Source organism: Empidonax traillii, unplaced genomic scaffold, assembly GCF_003031625.1.
Source record: "Empidonax traillii isolate 1590-97213 ecotype Southwest subspecies unplaced genomic scaffold, ASM303162v1 scaffold2281:size57497, whole genome shotgun sequence".
NCBI lineage: Eukaryota > Metazoa > Chordata > Aves > Passeriformes > Tyrannidae > Empidonax > Empidonax traillii.
Window position 1 is genome coordinate 2,854 of NW_020957474.1, and position 26,202 is coordinate 29,055.

Here is a 26,202-nt window from a genome sequence, read left to right on the forward strand (position 1 = left end):
ATGATTCTGTAATATTTAATAAGCTGATTTCTTTGCTGGATCACAATGACAACTTCTAGGTCTGTGAGCCAGTGCCTCATTTAATTGTCATCTCAGACTTGATTCCTAAGGTAGGTTGGGTTCACTAATTAAAAATTCCCTGCATGAAATTCCTTCCTGTGCCACGAGCAAATAATATTTCTCCAAATTGAAATTTTCCTGAAAGAAGACAAGGCGTGCTTGGTTCCTCGGAGCAGGATAGCCAGTCTGATATCAGGAAAACACCAAGGGTGGAGGTGTCTGGTCAAATAGCTTCAGGCTCGAGGTTTTATTTGGGAGGATGCTGCTCACCACCCTGGAATACTCAGGCTTTTTAAAGCTGTGTAATGAGTATTGATTAGCCATTGTCTGGAGTACATTGAAAGTAGCAGCATTTACTATGTAAATGTTAGCTTACTTTGGATGCACATTAACAGGGAAACCCCAACTACCCTTTATCCCAACAGCCTTTTTGAGTCCTTTTTTTCTCCCCCCCCACCCTTTCCTTTAAAAGATGCTCCTTCAACCTAAGAGTTAACTTCACGTTGAATGTACTTGAAGCTTCAGTTCCTGGTACATTTTGTTCTTCAAAAGAGAGAACCATCCATCTGTGTTACTTTGCTTTCAACTCATCACGGAATGTCAGATACCAGATAAGAGCAAGACACTGATTAATGTGCATCCTAGCCTGACAGGGCAGGTCAATGTCAGGGAAATCAACGTTTTCCTTTTTTTACCTCTCTATTTTTTTAATTTTATTTTTTATTTTTACTACAACCTATTTCCAATATTTATTTTAGAAAAGTGCTCATCTGGAAGCTCAGCTTGCTTAAAGCAATATTACCTGGAGAACTTACATTTAATTGTTTTCTGTTGCTTCTCTCTTTTTTATACAGAATTTTGTAATAGGACACTGTCACAAGTTTGACTGCAGTGGACATCGTTGAGAGTATCTCTGCAGAGTGATAAACACTCCCCTGACACAGTCTGTAAGGAAGGCAGAGATTTGGGAGAGCAAGAGCAGAAGACAGGGTCTCTCTATGATGATGCAGGTCAGTAGCAGGACTGAGAACAGGATATTTGTGACCTGATTTCCCATCCTGATTGTGACCTGATTTCTCTGCTTCCACGGACAGTGCTTTACTGTTTTCCCTGGTTTGCAGTAAACTGGACCCTAAGAGAGCCGAATTGTAGCCAGGACCAGCTGCCTTCAAGATTTGCATACCTGCTGTTGTAAGATCTACCTGTTTATTCATGCATGCACCACTTTTACACATCCCAATTACCATTAACTAAGCAGGAACTCAGGCAGGGTGCAAACCAGATGTCTGTATCTCTTCAGAGTGACGGGGTGGCCAGCAGCACATGGTTTAATGGACTCTCAGAGTAAAGGCAAGCTAATGGTTTTATTAGTAATCCCTTTTCCCCACTAGTTCTACATTTTACCTTCTCTTTGTTTAACCTAATAACTACATAGGTTTTCCTAGTAGGAGTGTAAGTTTTTTGCTCTATCTTGTGTTTCAAAATAGAAATAAAAATAATATCAGAGTATTCTAAACAACAGTGACCTGAACTAAAAGACTTTTACAACTTTACAGCATGAACTGAGCATCTATCTGTAACTATATATTGTAACTATAACTACTACAATTATTTGATAAAATGTGCTTTAAACTTCCTGAAAAGCCTGTTTCAAGTGGATAATTAAATGTTTCCTGCTTCTAACACTAACTTTATCCACACAACTGAGTAGATAAAGAGAGATATATGATTTATATGGTCAGGGAATGTTTTCTACTGTCAGTATAAAGAAGCACCAAAAAGAATGAGAGACAGAAAATCGAGAAGATGAAACCTTAATAAAGGAGAGGGAGAGAGAGAAACACTAAGAGAAAAAATAAAGAGGAAAAGAAATAATATTTAGTGATAGATGGACAAGCTAGAGATAGAAAAATTGAGAAGATGAGGAAAATAAAAGCTGATCACGAAGCAAACAAAAGCAGCAGGGTCTACTGTGGTGGAGAATACAGACCTCCACCAAACCCTTGTAACCCAAGCACAATTGTCCAAAAATCTAATCAGGCAGGAAAAATATCATTGTCTTCTATCACCATCAGGAAACCCATAATGCATCACTGAAAGGTCAAAGGCTTTTAAGACTCTGAAGTTGTGTCCGTTGCCTCTTCCACTGTGAACTTGTGGAAATAGCTTGGTTGCTCTTCATTCTGCTCTCCCATCAGGTAGTACCAGGCAATGATAATGCCTGCCCTGAGCCCTCTTGTCTCCAGGCTGGGCAGACCCAGCTCTCTGGTCCTTCATCCCCTCACCACGTTCTCCAGTCCCTTGGCCAGCTTGGTGACCCTTCTCTGGACTTGCTCCACTGTTTCAACCCACCAGGTTTCCCAGATTTTCTGAGAAGCTGCCTTCTGGCTTGTCACCCTGAGCCTGTGCTGCTGCATGGGGTGCCTTTGATTTCCTTCGCTTTCATTTTCGCTAGTCCAAGTCCCTTTGGATGGCAGGTCTGCTCTCAAAGACATTAACCACTACCCACATTTCAACACCATCTGAAAACTTCCATTTGTGCAACATTACCTTTAAAAAATGCGAATAATTTTACTCAAATATACTCATGGGAGTGTTATAACACTGTTTAATTTGTTAATTCATGGAAAAATTCTGAGTAAATGAAAAAAAACACCAAACTTAATATACTGTTCATGTTCATCAATAGCCTGAAGGACAGATTTGACTTTTTTTTTTTTTTTCTTTTGGGGGGGGATTGAATGTGATTAAAATTAAGATTTAGCAACTTGCCAAGAAATTTATGATTGCAGTTTAAAATGAATGGTCCCTTCCCAAGGGTTAACCACGTGCCCTGAAAGGTGCTCGAACAGACACATAGTGTTTTATGTCAGAACGTGAAATATGTAAGAGCTAAATAAAATTTGTAATCTAACACTTGTGTGTTGTCTCTTGCCCGGGCTATTGATCCATTTTATAATTACTAAACTGAACTGCTGGCTGTGCCCTGAGCACAACTTCATTTAGCCCTGAGATGAAACATGATTTCTATTAGCAGCATGCAGCAATTCTGCACATCATTGCTAGGAATGGGGGAGGAAGAAATAAGCAGATACTGATGAGGAGGTTCAGTGGATAAAAAGGAACAGCCTGAGCTGAAATGTAATCACAACCATTGAAAAATAGCTCCCTTCACAAATACCCAGCTGCAGCTCACAGCTCCGCTAGAAACAGTCACAACTGAGCTTTTCATGTAGTTTTTCTGGCTACTGGAATTTCTTGTAAGATTTACAGAGTTTTGAAAAATTCATCATGCTGCAAAATGAATGCATGAAAGCCCACTGTAATAGCAGGAAAGTAAGAGTACAAACCCTTAGGTGCTATCCCAGTTTTTAAAAAGCCCTGTGAAGCCACTGTTGCATGTGGCAAAAGACAATTATCCCACTTTACATGGAAAAGTAGAAAAAAACACTTTAGGATAAAATACATTGTACTTTATAATTTTTTTAATTTGAATTAATACTTTTGTGCAGGAAAGGAGGCATCTTGAAATATATACAACAGGTAACCCACCACCTCTCCCATGAAAAACTAAGAAACATCCATTACTTTGCAGCATTTTTTAAGACGAGATGTGAAAGCTGATACAATTAAGCTGAAATAAATGATAATAGAGTTCTCCTACTGGAACAGCTTCTATTATTTTAATAATATCTGTTACTTCTCATTTTCTGAGTTAAATGAACCTTATTAGGATCCCCTTCCTCCCCTAGCTTTACCCTCTCCTTCTGGCTGAAGTAGCCAGCAGACATTAAAGACCAACCACATAGTAGAACCTCCTTTCAACTTCTGTTAACAGAGGTATTAAAAAGACATTCCTAAATATCAGCTGAAAACCACTAGGTAATAAACTCTGTACTTAAAAGGTGGGTAGGTGTAAATTCCACACGTAGGGCTTTTCATCTTGGAAGCCAGTTGCTTGGAGATCAGATGTTTTAAATGAATTGCGGAGCTGATGTCACTTGTCAGTCGATGAAGATTGACACTATTTGGAGGATCAAATACTTACATTTGAGGATGTAAAGCAAATAGATAAGTCCTGGTCCTGCCAGACCAGCACCAGAGAGATGCTTGTTCACTACACAAAGCCCCAGCAAAATCAGTAATACTCATTTTACTGTTTCTTCTTCACTAGCAAGGCTCTAGTTTTGACATTTTGGAGTTGTACTCTTGAGAACATTAAAGGTTTTAAATGTTTATGGCAGGATTTTCTAACAGCCCCAGAACTAGACTGTTTCTGGTCCTACCACAAATGAATAACAACATTTTCTCTTGTGCTAGCCACTGGTTTGCAAGGCCAAAGACGGTAGGAACAGACATCCAATACACACAGTATTTTCAAGGATTATGTTAAGGGTTTGGGGCTCCCTCTCATAGGGCTGGATTAAGAATTAATATGTGTTTTCTTACTGCCTTCTCTCTGTCTGAGAATTGTAAGTAGCTATTCATCTGTGTTCTTAGGCATACTGACCTGAAAAAACCTGCTGAAAGTGTGGATTTGTTGATGAGCTTGTTTATCTAGAAATTTTATTTATTTCAGTCGAGGTTGGATGAAGATCAAACCTTCTTCTATGAGCAGGAAAACACTGTGAACTCTAAAAATTCTAAAAGAAAAACAATGCATCTATCCAAATTGAGGGAAAGCCTTAAAAATGAGAGAAGCATGGTCTGGTGGCTAATGTGACTTTGGGTAACAAATGTGGTGGATCCTTTCCTTCCTTTATTGCCAGCTTGGGTGTAAACAGACGTGTTCAGCACTATTTTTTGGAAGTGTCGAACACCTGCTGTGTCTGCTGAAGTTGGTGAGACCTGCAGCTGCTTGGACTGTGTTTTATATGAGGTGACTGACTCCTCGTCCTTGCCTCTGCAAAGCAGGATGGTCACAGTCAGCTCCACAATGAACAAGCAGCATTGCAGATAATCCTTGGGAAACCTCTTGTTAAATAGGAGATGAAGTGGCTTTTGGGAGATACAGGTTTTTTTCATGGTACAATCTGCAAGATGTAGCATCTAAGTACTCTACAAGGATATTAGTATGATCTGTTTCTTGTCAGTAAAACAAGACTAGACTTCTGTCCTAGCTGTAAAGGAGGCTGTGTAATGGGATTAGTGTTATTTAAACTCATTTATCCATGTTTACTCTGTTTCAGACCACATTCTTCCTAGGTGATATAATTTTTTACTTATTGTTACAAGTCTTTTTCTCCTACCAAACTCATAGTTTGGTGGAAATACATTCTAATATTGGGAAAAAAAAAAGTAGATCAGTTGTAAATTACTGTACACAAAAATACATTTATTTACTGTACATTATCATGACATATTATCTAGAATAGCTATAAAAATATTCTGTGCCATGGGTAGTTTGGATTTTTTTAAATGGAAAAATTTTTGATCTTCCTCTGCATGTATGTTCCTGTGGTGGATTCAAAACTACGAGCAAGGAACCTTTCATTTTAAAAGAGATGAAGATTGAGAACACAGCTTTCATACTGCAGAACAGATTACTGAAATAAAAATCCAAACTATCACTCCAGCAGAAAATGCCTTATCATTTTTTGTCAGTACTTGTTTCATTGTTGTTAGCCTTATGTCTCACTACCATCCAATGTTTTGACATTACTGATGAACAAAAAGGGAATTCCTAAAATTTACAGGAAGTAGAATAAAATAAAGATTGCAAATTTTTTTTTCCCATTTACTTTCTAGGAAGGAGCCATATGAAACACTATACTTTGTTACCTCTTAAGTGAGAAGGCATCAAATTATCATAGGGCATGGGTCATACCATGATCATGGGTAGATGTTACATGGCTTCCCATTTTGGCCAAAACTGAGGCACACTTCACTGGAGTTTGTTTAGGCAACCTGGGAGCCCTGGGTACAAAAGGGTGGCAAGTTTTCAAAAGAGAACCTCTGACTGCATTTATGCCAGCAGAGCAAACAGGGCCACATCCCCTTCGTTGGCTCTGAGGAAGTGTCATGGCAAAGCTTGCTGCAGTATGGTTAAACCCTTTGCTCACCCCTATGCCCTTGGTGGCATCCCCTGGGCCCACGTCAGGCAGTGTTTGGGACATAAATAGGTGGGCCCAATCCAGAAGAGTACCAGGGAACATGATGGTCGTTAAACAGGATGCAAAACTGCAAGTTTTCAATATGAGCATTCTTATCTGTGTAACAGTTTATAAGAGCATAAGCTTATAAGATCCAGTGATTTTTCATTCAAACAGAGCAGTTGTCTATATACCCTCATATGCTCCTTGGTCACACTGAACACCCATAAGATAAAAGAAAAGATACGGCTATTGCTATAATTTGCATTCCTCTTCCCCGCCTAAAGTTCCTCTATATAAGAATACAGAGATAAAATCAGACTGTGATCACCTGTCATTTACAGCAATGGCATCTTGAACATGCACAAAATATTTTACTCCCTTGGTCTCTGAGCAACACCTTCTATGATTTACTCATAAGTTAACTGGTGAAGTACATTATTTATAATCAGCAACCAAGTGACTTGGAATTTTTGCTTCTAAATTTACGTGCATTAAATTACTATTTGTTTCCAAAATCAAAGCTGAGCAGGACACTTTATATATGCACTCAATATGTGTATTTTGAACATATTATATATAACATATACATATAGTGTGTACACTATATGTGTATATGTATATGCACATGTATACACATGTATAGACACGTGTGTATACATATACACATACGTATATTTGGAAGTTCCTTTTTATTGGCGCATCCTGATAAAAATTCCTTTTTTTCCATATCCCCATGCAGATTTTTTTTTTTCTATTTATAGACTTTTAATTGTGTTTACTTTAAAAAAAAAAAAAAGAGAGAAAGACATGAAATAAGAGCAGCAGATCTGTCAAATGGAAAAGGCATTATAGACACAAATAAAGGTAGAAAAAAGGAAAAAGAGTGGGAGAGGGATTTTAACTGGGACTGAACAAAGTCCCCTATTTATGCAAAATTAGACCTTGTGTCTAACTTTTGACCTGGTAACAATTGCCTTGGTGCTCAATGAAACCCACTCAGTTCACCTAAGTAACAGAATATACCTGTCCTTCATCTTGTGTTAATTTTAATTTTTAGCAGACATTTGTGCTTAGGACTGTTTCAGCTCATTTTCTTAAAGAAGGACCAAAGCAGAGCTCAGAATATGATGGGGTAACCATAAAACACAAAGAAATCCTGTCTGGGAGAGCTGTGTCCTGAATTCCTGTGTGGAATAAACATCATGACAGCCAAACTGTCTCAGCCCAGGTTGAAATGCAAAAATCCTTCATTTTTTGTTTTTTTCTCATTCGTCTCATAAAATCAGTAAGTGTCCCATAAGCTACTTCCTAACATTTTGATCCCCAACTCATAAAAATTCACAAAAGTCTTCCTAGTGACTATGGTAAGTATTGGATTTTTTTTTTCCCCTTGGTGATTGCAGTGAGAATTTTGCAGAAAGAAATGGCATGTTCCATAAAATGCACGCTTCAGCTGTGTGCATTCAGAGGCATTCCCTGCCTTTGCTTGGGATGGATTATGGTGCAGAAATGGTTACACAGAATGAAACTCTAAAATAAATCATACTTTTACTTTCCTCCAGGTTGACACTCTTTCTCCTCTTCTTTATATATTATATTTTGCTTCCATTATGTGCCAACACAACATCATGGCTGGCAGCCGAGCTGCTCAGCAGAGATGCAGAGCTCAGTTGCTTTGAAGAGTTTTCCTGGCTCTTCTACTGCTTTGCTGTATGATTTGGGAAAAGTTCCTTCTTGCTTCCACTTATGCATTTCCTCACAGTAATAGAGAACATTAATCATCACTGTAAGCTGTTCTGAAGCTTAGAGATGAAAAATGCTCATTATTAATGATATTAATTTATAGGTTATTCATTTTCACTTGAACTGTGTAACATATAACCACTGTTGCGATGAGTCAGGGTTGGAAAAACATTTTTTTGGCAGAAGAACAGATTCCTAGAGGTAGAAAATTTTACTGAGGTAGCTTCTGGTCTTCTCTAACACATGTATAGCCTATATATTACTGCGAATTACATTTCTGCATAAAACATTTGTACGGGCCCAAAGTTTATATACACTGTATATTTTTTTCCCTAGATATTCTTTATGATTACATTTTCCCATTTTTTAATGGTATTTTGACTTTGTTTACAATCACAGATTTCCTTTTTGATTTCATAAGCATGTTTTAAAACAGCAAATAAATCTACAAACTGCAAGGGAATACATGGCAGTTCTTTCCTCCTTTCTCCTGTTGTAAACCAAAGTGATCCAGTTGCAGCCTCATGAGAAGAGAAATCCACAGAGCCATAACACACACAAAATCAAACAAACCACCTTTGACTTTCATGATGAAGATGTAGATAATGAGAGACTACTTCAGCAGCAGTCAGCATGGACCACATATTCACTGCTGTAGTGCCATCACTTTCAGTTACCCAAAAATCAGAGCTCGATGGCTTAAATTTAAGGTTTGTGTTAGTGATCAATAAATTCTACATCTGTAAATTGTTCTGTAAAATTGTTAATTTTCTTTTTCCTCTCTCACCACTTATCCCCCCAGCGCAATGCTCAATGTAGATGCGCAGCCTTAATTGGTTTAGTTGCAAGAAGATAATCTTTTTTCCCCCCTTTCTTGCTGTTGCCTGTTAGCTTAAAGGCTTTTTAGCTGAAGGTTGATAATTATCACTGAGAAGAAACTAGCACATCAGGAGTTCATTTTCCATCTTAGCACTTGTGGCGCTCCTTTGAACTCCTCGCGCCAAGCCCGTGTTCCCACTCTGTCACTTTCCTCCCTCCATCATAAAAAGGTCTCGGCAGCCGGCGGCTCCAGCCTTTGCTGGCGGGCAGAGGGCATTGCTTCTCCCTAGCGCTCCTCCAGCATGGACAAATTGCATGAGACTCTGATAAACATGGAAGATGCTTTGGGTTCGGAACACTCCGTCTGCTTATCATCCTGGGACTGGAAAAGCTCCGCTGGCTCTTTGGAGCTGCACCCCATCTCGCCCCCACACAGCTTGTCCCCGACGCCCTCCTTTGAATCCTACTCCTCATCCCCTTGCCCGGCAGCAGCGGAGACCCCCTATGGCAGTGGAGGCAGCAGCCTGGTGGGATACAGCCTGGTGGACTTCCCCCCTGCCTACCTGCCCAGCCCCGGGCAGGCGCGGCTGCCCAAGGGCACCAAGGTGCGGATGTCTGCCCAGCGCCGGAGGAAGGCCAGTGAGCGGGAGAAGCTGCGCATGAGAACCCTGGCCGACGCACTCCACACGCTGCGCAACTACCTGCCCCCCATCTACAGCCAGAGGGGACAGCCCCTCACCAAAATACAGACCCTGAAGTACACCATCAAGTACATCAGCGAACTCACGGAGCTCCTCAACAGCGTCAAGAGGGTGTAGACCCCACCTGGAGCACCTGCCCTGGCACGCTCAGGGTCTTTATAAACTAAAAACCATCAACATTTCTTCCTCATCAGAGCACACTGTGAGAGGAGGACGGCACGAAGGAGGGAGAGTAAGGGCCACCATTGTACATGGGATGCTGGAAGGTGATGTAGGATTGCCTATAAACCTGAGCTGCAGATTGCTGAGACAGAAGTCTTGCTGTTTGCTTTTTTCATGTCTTTTTTTTTTTTTTTTAAATAAGTTTTTGAAAAATATTAAACCTAGCCTGATACAGAAGTGGAAAAAAAAAGCCAACTGATCTTCCTAGGATTTACTTATCACTGTTCTGATCTTGTTTTATATGGACAATAGTAAATCCATAGGTGTTAAACTGAATTTTAAAAAAGTAATTGACCATAACGTTAAGAATACTAAGTGTATTGGTTTGTAGGCACTTTAATTCTAGGATGAGGAAGAACATGTATAGTTAGTTCAAGTATTGTCTATTTATCCACGTTTCCAATGTACCTAAAAATCAAGAAACTAAGTATTAGTGAGAACATCTTTGTGTGTAAACAATAAATAAACGTGTCATAGTCTGTATCCTGGATTATATATTTGATTGATAGATAAGCTAAATCTAGTGATGACTCTTAAATATTGGAAACTAAATATAAGCAAGCTGATATTTTGTACAGATAAATTGCTGTTAAGTCCTGTCTTCTTTATTAATATATACAGAAACATAATATTTCTGTATTAACGTGTAAAAACCCCCCTCTTCAATGCTGATCAATGCTCAATGTGTACTGAAACCTAGGACTCTTTTTTTCTTTCCCTCTTTCTGTTTGTTTGGGAGGAAATCAGTACAATCATCTTTGTCTCTTTTTAACTCCAAGGATCAGCTTAAGCTGATTCAGTGCTCTTCTCACATGGCATGTGTATTTTGGGGCAATCAGCACAAAATTCAAACTGTCTCAAAAAGCAGCTACACTGAAGTCTACCCAGGTAGCACTGTCACTCCAGTGTAACTACATGTAAGCATATCCCAGATGCTTCTGTTTTAATTTAACTCATGTTAGATTTCTAACAAGCTTTAGTGTTTCAGCAAGAATATAAGTACAATGATTTTTAAAGCCCTATAAAATTCTCAAATTAGAGAAAATCTAATGAAAATATGAGATGGCAATCCTAATGTCAGTGCAGCTGGTCCAGATTTGAGCAGATAAAGAGTCACATAGACAAGTTCAGTCTGAATCTGTTTTGCAAGGGATCAAAACAGCACATTGTCCATGGAATCTTGCACAGAACCATAATTGAGAGCCTGAGCCCAAGTCTTTTCTCAAATGTTTTCATTGCTGGTGGTACCTGCTCACTTGTGCTGGCAAACCACCAGCAGATGCCCAGGAAGACAGTCCTGTCATTCTGGGATGTTAACTAAAGACTATCATCATTCACAGGTATAGTGGTTGGATATATTTTCTGTGCCTGGGGAGACTTTTAACCTTGTTCCTTAGACATTCCATACCTAAAACTACTGGTAGTGACTATGCCCTCTAGCTCTTCAGCTACAGAAACCTACAGGATCATGGTTAAAACAGAGAAACAAGTCAAAAGGATCTGTTTTCTTTGCTATTTTATTTATAACCTTGTTTGTTCATCCAACACTGCTGCCTCAGTTTACCCATCTGCAAATGAAGACTGATAACTAATGGCTTCAGAAAGCTGCTGTTCACAAAGCTAAGTGATGCTGTATGCAGAAGGAGTGTCCCAGGAGGAGGTACACTGCAAATTTGACAGGTGGCTTAGTCAGCATTTCCCACCACCCCACAGAAAGCGGCAATTGAAGGCCCTGAACTTGCTGGGCTGTAACTTGTTGGGTGCCTCGGGAGTTCTTTTGTTTCCTTGCAAAATCAATGTGGAGCAATAGCTCTAGGTAACCCCAAAGGCAAGGCTGTAAGTCTCAGAAGAATGCTGTACTGCCTCTGTGCCACTGAACTAGACTTTGCCTGTGTCTATTCCCTGGTCCAAGCATTCTAGGGGCTGCTATCCCAGACTCCAGTATGACAGGGCTGCATCTAAACTGACCTTAGGGAATAACCTGCAAGAAGTCAACACCCTGTGTGGCAATAGGACCAAAGCCCACATTCTCTAGAGAGTTAGTTTACTAGATTGTGTTGTACTCATGCACCATTTAATTTGTTAGATCCCCTTTCAGGTGATCTCTCCTTCCACCTGTGTGGGGGAGTGGGAGTCACTTAAGTGTGTGAGTAGGAGGCAGAGGGAGGTTTAGTACCTGCCTGGGATCTGCCACTTTGTTCCTTCCCTCCCCGAAGGAAATTTTTGCTCTGCTGGAGATAGTGCATCTCTATAAGCTCCACCTTTGTAATTCTTCCCCTTGGCATGCACATTTCATTGATCCAAAGAAAATAACCTGAATTATTGTATTCATGGTATAGGATAGTTGCTGCTATTAAATGTTCTATTTTATTATTTTTCCACAAAATTTAATACAGTTAAGGTTCCTCTTCTTTTTACTTTAGGCCCAGGAGTTTAGGATATCTAATTGATATGTAAGAGATCAAGTTAAATTCCCCACTTACAGTTAGGAGATCTAACTTTCAGGACTATAAGGTTCATAAAGCTACATAGAATTGCAACAGCAACAACACAATAGTCCATAGAAATGAGGCAAAAAATGTAGAAACCCTGCCTGAAAAAGTTGTACAAGTCATAGAAATAAAGGATATCCCTCACATACAAGCACTTTCTCTCAACATGATTTTCAAAAATGTACATGGAAATAAAGCAAACTCAGCTGAAAGATCATGGCTCAGAAATTAAATTACACTCTGTCTAAGGGATAGATTTGTTCCCCATGTTAAAAAGATATAGGAGAGGCAACTGGACTTAGTCCTACACAATTAAAGGAACCCTTCTATCCCCAAGAGCTCTCCCTTTTGCAGGTTAACATGTTATTGAAATTCCTTACTAACTTGGAGAACAAAATAGGGATACTAAAAAAGAAACCATCATCACTGAAACATAGTTTTCTACTAAATTCAGTCTTTTCATACAAGAAATTGGCACATGAAGTCATACCCCATGAGTGATACTAGCCACGAAGATGAAAGGGCAGCAGGACAGTCCTGAAATGCAAAAGAGAAAAGGGGTAGAGTACATTATAAGATCTTGTACAAAAACTAATTATTGAAATGGATTTTAGAATCTCATGAACAGCCTCAAGATACAGAAAACTGGCAGTTTGAACTATTAGGCTTCACTCTCAGTTTACTGATGAGATTATTACCATCCTGTTGCTCCCAGAGCCAGTTGCTGCACACAAGTAGAAGTTTTTTGCCCTTTAAACAGGTATTTCCAGACCTTAAAACATACATGTTGCACTGAGCCAGAGAGAAACAGTCCAGAAGCAGGCTGAGGGCAAGAGACATGAGCAAGAGGCACCAAATAATAGCTGAGATGACTGTAGGATCCCACCAGCTGTTTTCTGAGCAGTTCCTCATGTTCAGAGCTCTGCCCTTGCCTCCTCTTTAGGTGAATTACTGAGGGGGGACAAGGTGTAACTGCAGAGATAGAGTGCTAAAAGTTCCAGCAGACAGGGAAAAAGAGGGATTTCAGCCCCACAGCCACCCTGACCCTTTTATTAGGGAAGAAAAAGACATGGCAGAGCAGGTAGTTACATATAATGGAATTTATACCAGTTAACTCCCTTTGTGCCAAGAGCCAGGCAGTGGGTGGAGCTGGAGGGAGCAGTTGCTGCTATCAGTGATATGAGAAAAGACTCTCGATTTCTTCTTCTACTTCAGGGACCAGAGGCTATTCTGGTGCAGCTGGAAACACGTTGCTGGTTTCTTTAGCAGGAGGCACAGCAATGGATAGGAGGAGGCCTAGCAGGTAGGGTATTAGCACAAAATCCAGGAGACTAGTACAGTTTCACACTGCAAGGCACACTTTCCACCTGAATCCAGGAACATGACAACTTCTCTGCCCCCTCTATATAAAGGATGCAGCAGTTTGTTGCCTGCCAGCAGCACCAATAACTAGACATAGACCGTGAAGTTGGCAAGCAAGCCAAAATCCATCTGAGGAGGAAGAGTAAGTACCTTGGAGAGAATGCTCTCCCTGGTTAAAGGATCACACATGGAAGGAGCTCCCTGAGCAAGCCCTGGCTCTCTGAGTCACAGAACTCACTCCCCAGCCCCCAAAGCAGAGGGGAGCCTGGGGCCACCCGAACACAGAGTGCTTTGAAATTCTATGCTGAGGAGCACCATGTAGGTGCCAAGAGGTTTTATGGTGACACATTTGGGCTGCACATAGGTGTGCTTGGGGCAAAGAAAACCTCCTGCAAATGTGTTTCACCCAGTGCCTTCAGAGAGCTGCTTATCGGGTAGCTGCCACAGCTCCACATCCCCTCTGACTCGAGCCCTCCAGCTCTGCCTGGTAGTAGCTAAAAAATACCCCACAGGAATATACATACACCCCAGCTTCTGTATCTGACTGTTACTCCCCAACTTATCTGTCAGGCAACAACAAATGCTAGTATTGAATTTAACAGACAGGAAACTCCATCATGATGAGAAATCACAGATCCCAGTAGAGCAGCCTGTTTACAATATCCTATAGAAGTTAGGTCCATCTGAACCTCGTCCCTGATCAAGCCTCGGACTTTTTGCTTCTTTACACTCCAACATGAGCCCAGACTTGCTCTCTTGGAGTACTTGGTGTCATGATAAGGAGAAAGATTCGGCTTCCTCATGCTTTAGAGCATTTCTTTCAAAGCACATGCCCTTCTGGCATTCTAACTAACACTGTTTAGGTGTTTCTGGACTCACTTGGACAAATAAAAGTAGAAATTATAGGGGGGAAGATAGCTGAAGACTCAAACTTGTAGGAGAAGCCAAACTTGAACATAAGCTTTCCAAATCACTCAGTCATTGTCAGAAAATATTTTCCTCTGGAAAAAGGTGCATAGCATTTACTGAAGACATGATGATTTCAAAGAAAAAAACAAAGTAATATGCAAAAAAGAAGAAAATTAATTGGGCCAGAAAAAGTAAATGTCAATTTTCTTAGTTTTTCAGTATTAAGAGCAAGTTGTTGTTGCTTTAAATCACCAAAACAGTAGAGTTCTAAAATAGTAGCCATGTCATTGAATATAGACTATACTAAAGATGAGATCTCTGCTTTTCTGTCAGTGATGAGATATAGTAAGGTTACTTGTAGCAGTGACTTATCAACGTTCATTTGAAATGGAAATAACTATCTGCAGTACATTTCTGTTATTGTTCCTATTTACCTATAAAAACAAATCACAGCAGACTTCTCTTTTCCCTTACACTTTTATCATTCACCTGTTGAAGTTGAAGAAGACATTAAGCATAAACAAAGAAGATTGATCTGCTTTCAACTTGTGTTAACAGGGATATAAAAATAACATCCCAAATACCAGGGGAAAAGCATGTGGTCATAAAATATCCACTTAAAAGGCAAAGAGGTGTTGATAAAACACTTGAAGATTTTTTTTTTTTTAATATATATATATAACCAGGAAGGCAGTTCCTGAATTTTAGTATAAACAGACACCTCTGAGGTAGAGTTTTACTATCATGTCTTTAAAAGATTTTACTGACATTCAAATGAATTCTGTGTCTCTCACATGCTATTGGAAAATCTGATAAGGAGCTTTATATAAATCCTAGTCTAACCATGGAGGGAAATGTCCTTGAATTTTCTCACATATGAAAAAGTTTAATAGATAAGATGATCCTTTACACATCTTGTCTCAAAAATGGCACTAAACAAAGGTTTTAGAACAGCTGAACAGTAGGGCCACAGTGTACCTGGGCATCACCTTGGATGAAAATAAATGAAAGTGCCTTAGATGAGATTGTAAATACCAGATTTCTATTACTGAGTGATGTTGTCCTTTAGTCTTGGTTTGAAGAAAGGACTTGTAAAGCCAGGAAGCCACAACTGAGACAGAGTTAACAGTACCGAAACAGGCTGCCCAACTACGTACTTGATTTTCACAACAGTCTCTACTTGATATATTTTTCCCCACACAAAGCTGTAAGAGGGGAGAAGGTGGCTCAGGCTACCTGGGGTAGCCTGTTTTCATACCACTGTTCAGATGCAAAGAAGGAACCAGGAAAGTTTTCTCCCATTTAAAAAAAAAAAAAAAAAAAGTGATAGGAAAATCTGAGAGGAGCTCATAATATATTTTCAAGGTAAGAAAGAATCCTTAACACTTTGCAGATAGCAATGATAGTACATTAGTACATAGGTTCTATTACAAGTCTTTACTAAAAGCTTCTTTTCGTGTAGGTTGGTTGACAGCACGCTCAGCTAAGCAGTCACTGGTGCTACCTGTGGGCAATTTCACCCCACCTAGGGAAGGCAACTTGACACTGCAGAGCCACAACACTCCTGCAGGATTCAGTTTACAGCTTTTCTGTCAACAGTCACTACAGAATCAAGTATGTTCATTCCCACCTTGCTTCAGAAAACCCACTTTCACTTACTGACTTTAAGCTCTCTGCAATTCTTTGTTCATACTGAAGTTAAAAAAAAAAAAAAAAGCAAGCTCAGAGTGATTTACAATTGACTTAATACCTTTCTCCCCCTACCCCAAAACAGATGCTTCCAACTGCAAAGTGACGCAAATTTTGGATATATTAGCTGAGCAGACTAGGTCAGATGCAAGTCACACAAAAGACTAAAAGTTTAATGCTGAAGTGGAACAGAGGAGAGCAACACACAAACACAAAGTTACATCCAACACTGGTTAGCTGACCCTTTTCTCAGTTGACACTGCCAGTGTATTTTCCCTGTCAGATACTGTTGAAATTACTTGATTTGTGAATCTGGGAAGCAGGCTGTGCTCGTTTAGGTTACCTAATTGCAACTTCATAAAAATAAGTTCTTCTTCAGTCTCTGTCAGAAGTCGGTGCAGTCCCCTGAAAGAAGTACACAGAACTCTTACATTACAGCAGCAGTACGCCTGGTGTTTCAGTAGTGCAATTTAAGATTGATGCCCACCTATGCTAGTTGTTTTCCTTTCTAAAAATCACTGCTCCAGATGACACTTGTCCATGCAGATGTGGTTCTGCACTGCGGGCTGGTGAGACAAGGCAGCTTTTAATTCTCTGTACAACAGAGACTGGGAGTCTGTCATCTGACACAGCTCATGAGAGCACATGCCATGCTGCTGAGCAAAGGGACTTGAGAAGTGCCTGCTTTCTTACCAGGTCTGTGTTTCCCAGCATTGCATCTCCTTGGACAAAGAAAGTCTAAAGGCTGTTGCTCAGTGTTGCAGATCACGACACTGCAGTGGAAATACAGCTACAAGACAAGAATATTCAGATTATGTTTAGGGAGGTCTCGCTCGCTATTCCACGTGTACTGACCACAAAGGATATGAAGTTTGTGGGAAGGTGGGGATTTGCTTCTCCCAGGCAACTAGCAGTAAGACAAGAGGAACATGGCCTCAAGTTGTGCCAGCAGTGGTTCAGGTTGGAATTAAGAAAATTTTTTTCACTGAAAGAGTGGTTAAGCATCGGAACAGGCTCCCTAGGAAAGTGGTGGAGTTGCTGTACCTGTGAGAGTTCAAAAAAATGAGTAGATGTGGCACCTCTCAATACAGTTTAGTGGGCATGATGGTATTCAGTCAGAGGTTGGACTTGAGGAGCTTAGAGGTCTTTTCCAACCTTAATGATTCCGTAATTCTGTTCTATGAACTGAACACTTAAGTGGCTGGTCTTTATTTACTCCTCTTAGAGTGCTAAGCCTTCAAGAGGTGGCCAATAGTCCCAGGCAGCACCTGGACACCCAAGGGCTTGCAGGGCATTGGCTGCAGGCACCACTCCAGGTTCACCTGCTGGGACTGCCAACAGCTCAGGACAGAACACAGACATCTCACCTGCTCTTGTAACAGAGTTGAGCCCTGCACAAAGGTGAACATCCTCACTTCAAACCGCTTCAGGTGTTGTGGAAATTCTACTCTGTGGCTATAATTAACTTCATGGATGACAGTTCTGTAAGAGTCTTTGTTGTTTTCACACCTTTTTGGGAAAGTAAAAGAAAATGTGCTTAATCTAAACCTTCAACTAGATCTTTAAACACAGCAAGGAGGTGAAATATAGGGGACTTTCCTTCTGTTTTCCTTGATCATAGGGGAATGGATAGGGCCTCCCCCAGCTCATGATTCCTGTTTTTGGCCACAGTCAGGGGTACTTCTTGTCCTTTCTTTCTGGCTGAAAGCTGTTAGCTAGAAGCACTTCTGGCCACCCATATGACCTGCTACCACCAGAAGGCACAGCCACTGTGCTGACACCAGCACAGGCCCCATGGCCTAGCAGTCACTGTCCATCCAGGCAGAACAATGCATCCAAGCTGACTTCTGTCCTCTTCCCCTTTCCTCCCACGTAAAGTATAGGCCTTTGTACTGAACAGTTACCAAAGAGAGGAGGGAAGCCCTTCTTACCCGTTTATAAGGATGGGCCACTGTGGAAGGTTGTCCTGGCTTTGGGAGTTTGTAGCCCAGCAGTCATCCAGGTTGAGGTCCAGTCTTGCATCTTTAGGTTGGAGCAGTTCAACTTCAAAATACAGTGCCTCTCTCAGGTATTTTACCACAGGATATTCTGATTCCTGGTAGGGCTCTGAATAGGATTTCTCTAAAAGAGAGCATTGATATTAGAGTTTCCTTTTTGTATTATTTTGGCATTATTCAGAAACTTTCTGCTTCACTCTTCATCACCATTTTCTCTGGCACAGTAAAACAAAAGTTTTGGACAACAAATGTAGACAGAACGACAGAAAAGTAAAAACCAGCAAAGAAAGCAAAAATTTCAGCTGTTTTCCTTGGCTCTGAGGATCCGTAATTGAGTCACTCCTGCTCCAAAAATCTATTAGATTAAGATGCTTATTCAAAACTATCTCAATAAAGGTACTGGGAAGGCAAAAAGACTAAAAAAATTCATCAAGGCCTCTCCAGTTAAGGTGCACATTGGGTTAAGGCTTCAGTCAGCCCTTTCTGCTATTATAGTTATTATTTTACAGCAGTATTGCATGTAACTTCTTTCTCTGGCATGGGTTGCAACTATTTTGGTCAGTGCTAAGCCACCTTCACAACCCTTCAGGAACTGATAGGAGAGAGAAGCTGACATTGTGGCCTCTACACAGAACTCCTATCATGCCCAGACTGAGCAGGAAAACCATACGTGCATCAGGGATGCTAAGCCTGTTCCACTACAGTTATTTAGCCATTTATCTTCATTCTGGAACGGAAGACCCCTACCAGAGGCATTAAAAAAAAGGTTTTCACCTGATTCTTTAAGATATTCAAAATGGTCCAAGGCAACCTGTTTTAGGTAGCCCTGTTTGAGCAGAGTGGATAGATAAGATGACCTTCAGGTCCCTTCCAACTTCAGCCATTCAGTAATTTTATATAGTCTAATCGTAAATGTTACCTTTGAAGAGCTTCAGTGAAAGAGTGAGAGAGCCAAACCCTGGCTTAACATGAGGCAATAGGTTCTTCTTAGATTCGTATCTGACATTAGCAGCCTGATTGACTGCATACGAGCAGACAAACTTCAGCCTGAGAGAAGAGGTTCAACATTAGATTTTTTTACAACCAAAATAACACACAACACCTTCTTCTAGGGAATGACACTTACCGATATGCTGGTGTATCATTGCCAGGTCTGAAATAGAGTACCTCATTTTCATATGTCAGAGCTGTGCTGTTGAACTGAAAGATACACATCATTCCAAACAGGACAGTCCCATTAGAGTTTACTTTGTTTGACACAATATCTACATCCCATTACTTGACTGGCACACTGCAATGAGCAGAGAACACTTAGAAATGCCTAGACCAGCTAACAGCCTTATGTCTACTGAACTAAAGCTGACCGTAGCAGACAGATATGCCATAGCCAAGAAGAAAGATTATTAGCTTGAATATGACATAACACCCCAGAAAGGGAAAACAGAGGCCTGAGAAAAAGATCAGCTGCTGCTGTTCACTGAATCAGTGTGTAGAATGAGATGCAACACTGCAGAAATAAGCTGCATTTATGATAACCTGAATCAGAGTATTCTCATCCTACGTTATTTCTGTTTTCTATGCATACAGTACATAGGTGTAGCACAAGTACCCACTCTCTAGTCCTTGTTCACACAGTCATTAGCAACACCTAAACAGCTTCTGCAAGGCATGAGTGTATCCCAACAGCACAGACTTGCATTCAAGTGCCCTACTAAACAACTCAGAGGCATCAAACTGCAGGCTACTTTCAGAAAGCACCTCTGACCTTGAAAAACTTTTTTTTTTTCCCCAAATAAGAACTTCTGCCCAAATGAATTTAGTATCCTCAGAGAGAGTATAGATGTACTACTTAACAGAAAGTCATTTGTGACTTTCTCACAGCTTCTACTCAACTCTGAACTCTGCCCATTCTGGCAATAATCCCATTCCAATGCAGAGTAAACTTCATGTGACTAAGCCCTTACCTTTCTAATTGTTCCACAAGTGTTCACACTGAACTTGAAGGTTGCAGTCTTCTCTGTCACTACACTGGGTTTGCACTCTCTGTCCCTCAAGACAAGAAGACTGGTGTCCAAGTCTTCAACACCTACCACTTTTATTGCAGTAATAATCACAGTGCCACTGGGCAGGCATTCTGAAAGAGAAATCTACATTTTCACACAAATCAGGACCCAAACTCCTTTTGTATTCTAACAACAAAAGGGGTTCTCCTCAGATTTTCTAGCAAGTTCACTGGCAGCTCACAAGGAACTCTCACTCTCTTTCAAAAGGGTTTTTCTAGACAATATTCAGTACATTTAATACTGATAAGTACCTTTAGAATGACTAATTTATATGCTGATTCTCCCCATACCCCACCAAAACCCCCATCTCATTCAACTCTCAAAAGAACCACAAAAACTCTATAAAAAAAGCTTTGTGATGCTGGAGATGAGGGAAAGTGAAGTTTTCCACCTCCTTCCCATGCTCCCATACTAGGCAGGATAATCACTACAATCTGTCATTTGACTTGCCTTGTGGCATATTAATTGGTAGGAAATCTGACAGCCAAATGAGTGCCATGCAAGTATAAGCCCTAGAAACATTTCAGACCACTTGACTTAATTTGCAACTCAAATAGCATTAAAAGCTAATCCCCAACATGCTATTACGTATTAGCTCTGAAGGTGAAAATCTGCAGGAAACTGAGAAGTCCCTCCTATTAGCCAAGTTGATGCCATCCTTCAAGCTTAAGTAGAGTGAAGCTTTTATTCCAGAAGTATGAAAGACCTAGAGATGACAATCACAGGTTAAACAAGAGAATAAAAACACACCGTTCAACTAAAGCATTCAAAAACTGAGAAAAGTTATCATAAGCCAAAGGTAATGGTGCTTGAGCAAAGTCAGATCCTGAGGCTACATCATCTTTTTAATCCAGAAGCTCACACAGTGAATTTTTTCAGTTGTTTCGCAATAGAAAGCAATACAAGCTCTATTGCATGTACAGTTGTCTTTAAACATGCTCAGCCTGAAAGTACTTGCAGAACATGTTTTTTTTTCCTTGCCTATTTCTGCCAGTGTTAACCAAGGGAAATTAAAGTGCTCTTCCAAGGGCAGAAAGTAATCCTCCATTATTCCTTTGAAGTCTATCTCAAAGGGAAGTTTTATTTCACCTTCAAGGACATACTGTATCATGTTGATATCTCACAGCTACAGCACACCTTTTAATTACTACATGCTGGAACCCTTACCTCATAGTTCACATGGGGAGAAAGGAAAGGGACGGAGATTGCCAAGTGAGTGCCATTGTCCCTCAGACTATAGTTGTACTTCTGTGCTGCCTCTGGGGTCAGGGGCCAGTCTGAGATAAAGGGTAACCAGTTTTGGTCCACATTCCCATGAGTGATAATGAGATGAAGGTTCCTCCCATCACAAAATCCTCTCACGCTGGGCAGTACTGTAAGAGAGCCAAAAGTCAGCCAGCATGCTAGCTGTCATCACTTTAACACAACTATTTGGGGCTGACAGCTGAAATTAGCCCAGTTGACACCAGAGCTGATAGCCAGGTTGGTACAGTTTTGCCCAAGTTCCTCTAAGTTTACCTGCATCTCTCACAGCTGATGCTGCTGTGACAGGGACAGTGAAGGTCTCCCTTGATGGATGGGTAATGAATGCAAGGGTAACATTCAGGGTGTATGCTCTCATGTCATCTCTCATGTACTAGAAAAATAATATTTAGACATGAAAAAAATTGCCAAATGATGTCGTCATTTCTATACCATGATACAGCACAGTGTCTTAGTGCACACCTCTTTCTTAATGCTTGGTGCATCAAGTGAGACTTGTATTATGTATGCTCTGCTTCCATTAGAATATCTGGTCCTGTATATTATATATCCATGCTGAACAGCTTCAGGTACAGCAACAGTTACCCCCTCAATGGTTAAGTTCACAAGTTCCACATCTGGGAGGAATGTTCCCACTGTCACATTCATTAACCTTGTACTCAGATTTGAATCTGAAAAGGAAGAAAATAACATTAAGCTCTTAAGAGTACCAAAACCTAGAGTAAATTCAATGGTCAGCTACTTACTGCTGGTTATAGCAAGTTCTATTTGTTCAAATGGTGTTTCTATTTCCTTGATGATAGTATGTCTAGTTAGTCCCCATTTGTTGTCTTCCCACTGGTGTTCCAAGAACAGGTTGATGGTGTATTTTGCCCCAAGCTGACCGTTGCTCACAGAAGTCTAGAATTTCAAATCAGCATCCTTTAGTATAGCATGATTTTAAATAAAGTTATATTGGAGCATCTCAAGGTCAGCTAAAGCCACAGCTCCAAGCCATTTTTCTTCTCTGCTCAGGAATCACGAACTCTTGTATCCCTGTGAGTTTGGATTATCTCAGAATACTCCAAAGATTTCTTTTGGAAATTGCCTCCCACTACCAAGTTTCAAAGTAGCAGGAGACTGTTTCACAGTGAAAGGGCTTCTCCTAAAACTTCAGTTTGTTACATTTACCCAGAACTCAGTTCACTCCAAAAAACTAGGTTTAGATGTTTAGTCTCAGCCCATCCTAATATTCACACAGTCTGCTGGACAAATGGGTTGTTCCCATTCTCTTAAGTGGCCTGTGTAAAATACAACAGAACCCATTTCATGCTTTTACAGTCCAGTTAGGACTGTCTCCAAGGAGTACGACATCAGGACTAAAAGGGGAAAGCTCTCTGCTAACCTGAGGAAAGAGACAAATCAATAGTTCTGTGTAGGATTGTGTCCACCTGTGTTTGTAAGAAAATAAATTCTTCATAAGGTGCTGCTTACAAAAGCTATCTTTGATCAGGACTTCTGGAGTTTTTAATAAACCCTTTGTTCTCCCTCATGCCCATCCTTCATTTGGAAGGAGCGAGATGAAGAGTTATTCCTTCTCTGAAAACAAACAAATCCACCCAAAAAACCAAACCAAACCAAAAACAACAAAAACCCCAGAATATTGCTTGCCTAGTACCTAGTGTAAGTCACTAACCTTATAATAGCCACCTTCTGCACCTATTGGAATCTTCATCATAATTACATTTAAGTCATCCGATAACACATATTTCCTAGAAGCCATTTCTTTAGCAGAGAGTTTGTGTAGATCCACACCAGCTTCCACAAGCACATCCTTAAAGCTTGTTGCTCCAGCAGAGAGTGGTGGAATATACTTTGGAACAGTCCAGGTGATTGTTTTGTTCGTGTAGTCGTCACCATCTAAGGGACAAGATCTGAAAGCTGTCAGCTCATTACTTTAGTTTTAAGCCTTTCCCTGCACATTTCAGCAGTGGAGAAGGGTACCATATTTCTTACCTACAGGACATGCCACAGTAGTGTCCACCATCAGGATCATCCATCCATGTTTATAAAATGTACTGGATCTCACCACAGAGAAGGTAATTCCCTGATCCTGTAGGAAGAGATCTTGTTTGACCTGCACAGTCTGGCAGCTCGCTGGGCCAGAAGGAGCATACCAACCTCAACCAGCTGAACTTGTGCAGCAGTGTGCGGTATTCGCAGCACAACCCTGGTGTCTGTGGTTTTGAGTCCATAACCTGCACTCCAAGCATCGCTCACAAGCAGAGCCTTTTTTTCTTCTGGCTGATGAAATACTACTTGCCATATTGAGGCTTCTTCTGCTTTTGCCTACCAGAGAAATTCATCAATAGTTTAAACATGATGTTCAAAGAGATTTACTATATCAAATGATTTATTGTATTGAACTGCCCAGCAATTTTGTTGCCTTTAAATACTTTTAGTGGGATACCTCTCCAGCTTTACTCCCCCTCACGCGTACCGAAGACTTTCCATATGAAGAGCATCAGATTAATTGCACTGCAGCATTTCAAATACAGGATCCAAGAAGTAAAAAGCCTCTCCACGTGGAGAGGGCCACAGAGTCTTAAAGACAGGTTTTTTTGCAGAGTCTCTTACCTGGGCAAGACTTGATTTCTTCCTTGGAGGCATGGTCTACAGCTGTCTATATTTCTAACTATACAAATATACTAAAATCACTTGGTACAGAAATTTTCCTCTTCCTATTTAAGTACTCCTTGAAAGGACATTTTGTACTGTGTGATTTATAGAATAGAGGAATGGTTGGGCCAGAGATAACACTAGTTTTTACTAGGAAGAAAACATGTAGTTTTACTTCTGGAAAGACAACACTCCAGTCCTCAGGTGCATCTTGAATGAAGTCTTTTATAGGCTGTGGAACCTCCTTCCTGACAGAAACCTGAAGGAAAAATCATCTATAAGGGGTTTTGCTGATAGCATTTGTTTCCTTGTCTTTAACAGTCTAAGAGTTTTCTGTTTTGTTTTTTTTTTTTCGACAAAAACCACCACTTCCTAGAGGAAGATGACATCACACATGATGTGTTATCTACAGTCTGCTTGATTTCAGTTTCTTTTTATTTTCTGTCAGTATTCTAATTTCTATTAGTTAAGACCAGGAGTTTGTTCTTGACTCCTATGTCCTCTTCCAAGAGGAATTCATTTCCACCCTGCATTCCTCTCCAGCAAATTCAGCAGGGAAATTTCCTTCAGAAAGTATACATGGAGGTGTTGAGGCAGTATTCAGTGAGTTCAATCCATTAGCTTAACCATTTCACAACTTTATTAGTTATTAGTGCTCACAATTAGGCTATATAAGCATAATATAAATGCATCACTAAACTCAAGCAGCACGCCATGCATTCACTAGTGATCTGTTCATGGTGGAGCAGCCTGGAGCTGATTAGATCCTAGGAATATGTATTGGAAAGAGAATCTACGAGAGCACCTTACAGTACATTTTCTTATAAGTACTTACCTCCATGTAGTTACTTTCACATACTAACTCTCTCGAACTCCGTGGACCATAATGGCAACTTGCACTTTTCAGATGAGATGTAGCATTTTCCATATCAGGAGTGTGAGACACTTTGATTTGTATGGTTACTGTGAATACATTTTTCTGCATGGACAAGGTGGGGGTGGGGGGGAAGATTTGCTCGTTACCCTGATTTTTTCCTAGTTAGGCACCACCTACTCTCGTGACCTAAAAGTAAATTGCAAAACTCACCCACCAGCCTCTGTAGAAAAGGGTAACTCCATACTGAAGCATTATCACTTCAACTTGATTAACTCCATAAGATATATGCATATAGTTGTATAACTACACAGCAAAATGAATACTTTGGGCAGCACCTTTGTCAAGGCCCAGAATTGGGCAAAAAAACCAAGAAACCAAACAACAACAACCACAACCAAAACCCAAACCAAACCCCAAGCAAAATAAAACAAAAATCAACCAAACCTAAACTATAGCTGATTTTGTGTTTTATGACATAGTAGCAATAAGCCAGCAAAACAAGCAGCCTAAGCTTTTTACCCTGAGCTGTCTCAGACACTAATAGTATTAGGGCAGAGTGCAACACAGCTGCCAGACAGAACTCCCTATTCCAAGAGAAAACAGTTGCCCTACAAGGGCATACATGATATACATCATGTGTTCATCTGTAGGCCACCTATAAGTCAGTACCATGGAATACACTCAGATCTCCGCATATATTTGAGGAGAATTCAGTAATTTTCTGCTAATAGACATTCAAGACATTGTGACACTTCAGTTAATGCCTATCAGTAATTTGGTCTCCTTTCACATAAAGGTCATCTACAACAGCACTATGGTCCAAGTGTTTATAACAGACTTACCTCTAAGTGAGAATGGCAGCTTGCTGCAGAGGCACGAAACTCAATGCTACTCCAGTTGCTGTAAGTTACTGTATAGCCACACTGTGCTGCCATGGCCTCATCCAGATCCCAGGCTATGCCAGACTGATCTATAGGCAATTAATGAAGAGCTGTATTAATATGTATAACTTCTGCTCTTCAAACTCCTTGAGTAACCTGCCCTTGCCCCAGTGTTCAGCTGAACCTGCTCTTACGCACCCCAGCTGCCTACCCTGGGCTCACAGAACTGCAAAGAGAGCTCTGAAAGTCTATAGAAAGAAAGAAAGGTAAAATTATAGACATGCTGGGACAGGGAACACTTGCAGCTCAAGGACTGAAGATGGAAAAAAAAAAAAAAAAAAAAAAAAAAAAAAAAAAAAAAAAAAAAAAAA

The 26,202-nt window shown here is 40.4% G+C and overlaps 2 protein-coding genes across 2 annotated transcripts in view; one reads left to right on the plus strand and one right to left on the minus strand.

The window, feature by feature from the left end:
* The first annotated feature begins 9,019 nt into the window (after window positions 1–9,019).
* MSGN1 (mesogenin 1) lies at window positions 9,020–9,535 on the plus strand. Its single transcript, XM_027909641.1, has one exon. The coding sequence runs from the start codon at window positions 9,020–9,022 to the stop codon at window positions 9,533–9,535; it is 516 nt and encodes a 171-aa protein (XP_027765442.1).
* Window positions 9,536–16,441: 6,906 nt separating this feature from the next.
* LOC114071784 overlaps window positions 16,442–26,202 on the minus strand; it is a 14,102-nt gene continuing 4,341 nt past the window's right edge. Inside the window, exons 4-22 of the mRNA XM_027909640.1 lie at window positions 25,793–25,920; window positions 24,909–25,052; window positions 24,249–24,332; window positions 23,576–23,743; window positions 23,411–23,507; window positions 23,091–23,314; window positions 22,162–22,315; window positions 21,878–22,086; window positions 21,671–21,788; window positions 21,320–21,525; window positions 20,741–20,858; window positions 20,054–20,223; window positions 19,216–19,289; window positions 19,009–19,136; window positions 18,024–18,213; window positions 17,460–17,601; window positions 16,786–16,882; window positions 16,580–16,658; window positions 16,442–16,497 (exon numbers count right to left, since the gene is read on the minus strand). Of these exons, the coding sequence (XP_027765441.1) occupies window positions 16,585–16,658; window positions 16,786–16,882; window positions 17,460–17,601; window positions 18,024–18,213; window positions 19,009–19,136; window positions 19,216–19,289; window positions 20,054–20,223; window positions 20,741–20,858; window positions 21,320–21,525; window positions 21,671–21,788; window positions 21,878–22,086; window positions 22,162–22,315; window positions 23,091–23,314; window positions 23,411–23,507; window positions 23,576–23,743; window positions 24,249–24,332; window positions 24,909–25,052; window positions 25,793–25,920 (2,525 nt within the window). The 3' untranslated portion in view covers window positions 16,442–16,497; window positions 16,580–16,584. The remainder of the gene's footprint in view (window positions 16,498–16,579; window positions 16,659–16,785; window positions 16,883–17,459; window positions 17,602–18,023; window positions 18,214–19,008; window positions 19,137–19,215; window positions 19,290–20,053; window positions 20,224–20,740; window positions 20,859–21,319; window positions 21,526–21,670; window positions 21,789–21,877; window positions 22,087–22,161; window positions 22,316–23,090; window positions 23,315–23,410; window positions 23,508–23,575; window positions 23,744–24,248; window positions 24,333–24,908; window positions 25,053–25,792; window positions 25,921–26,202) is intronic.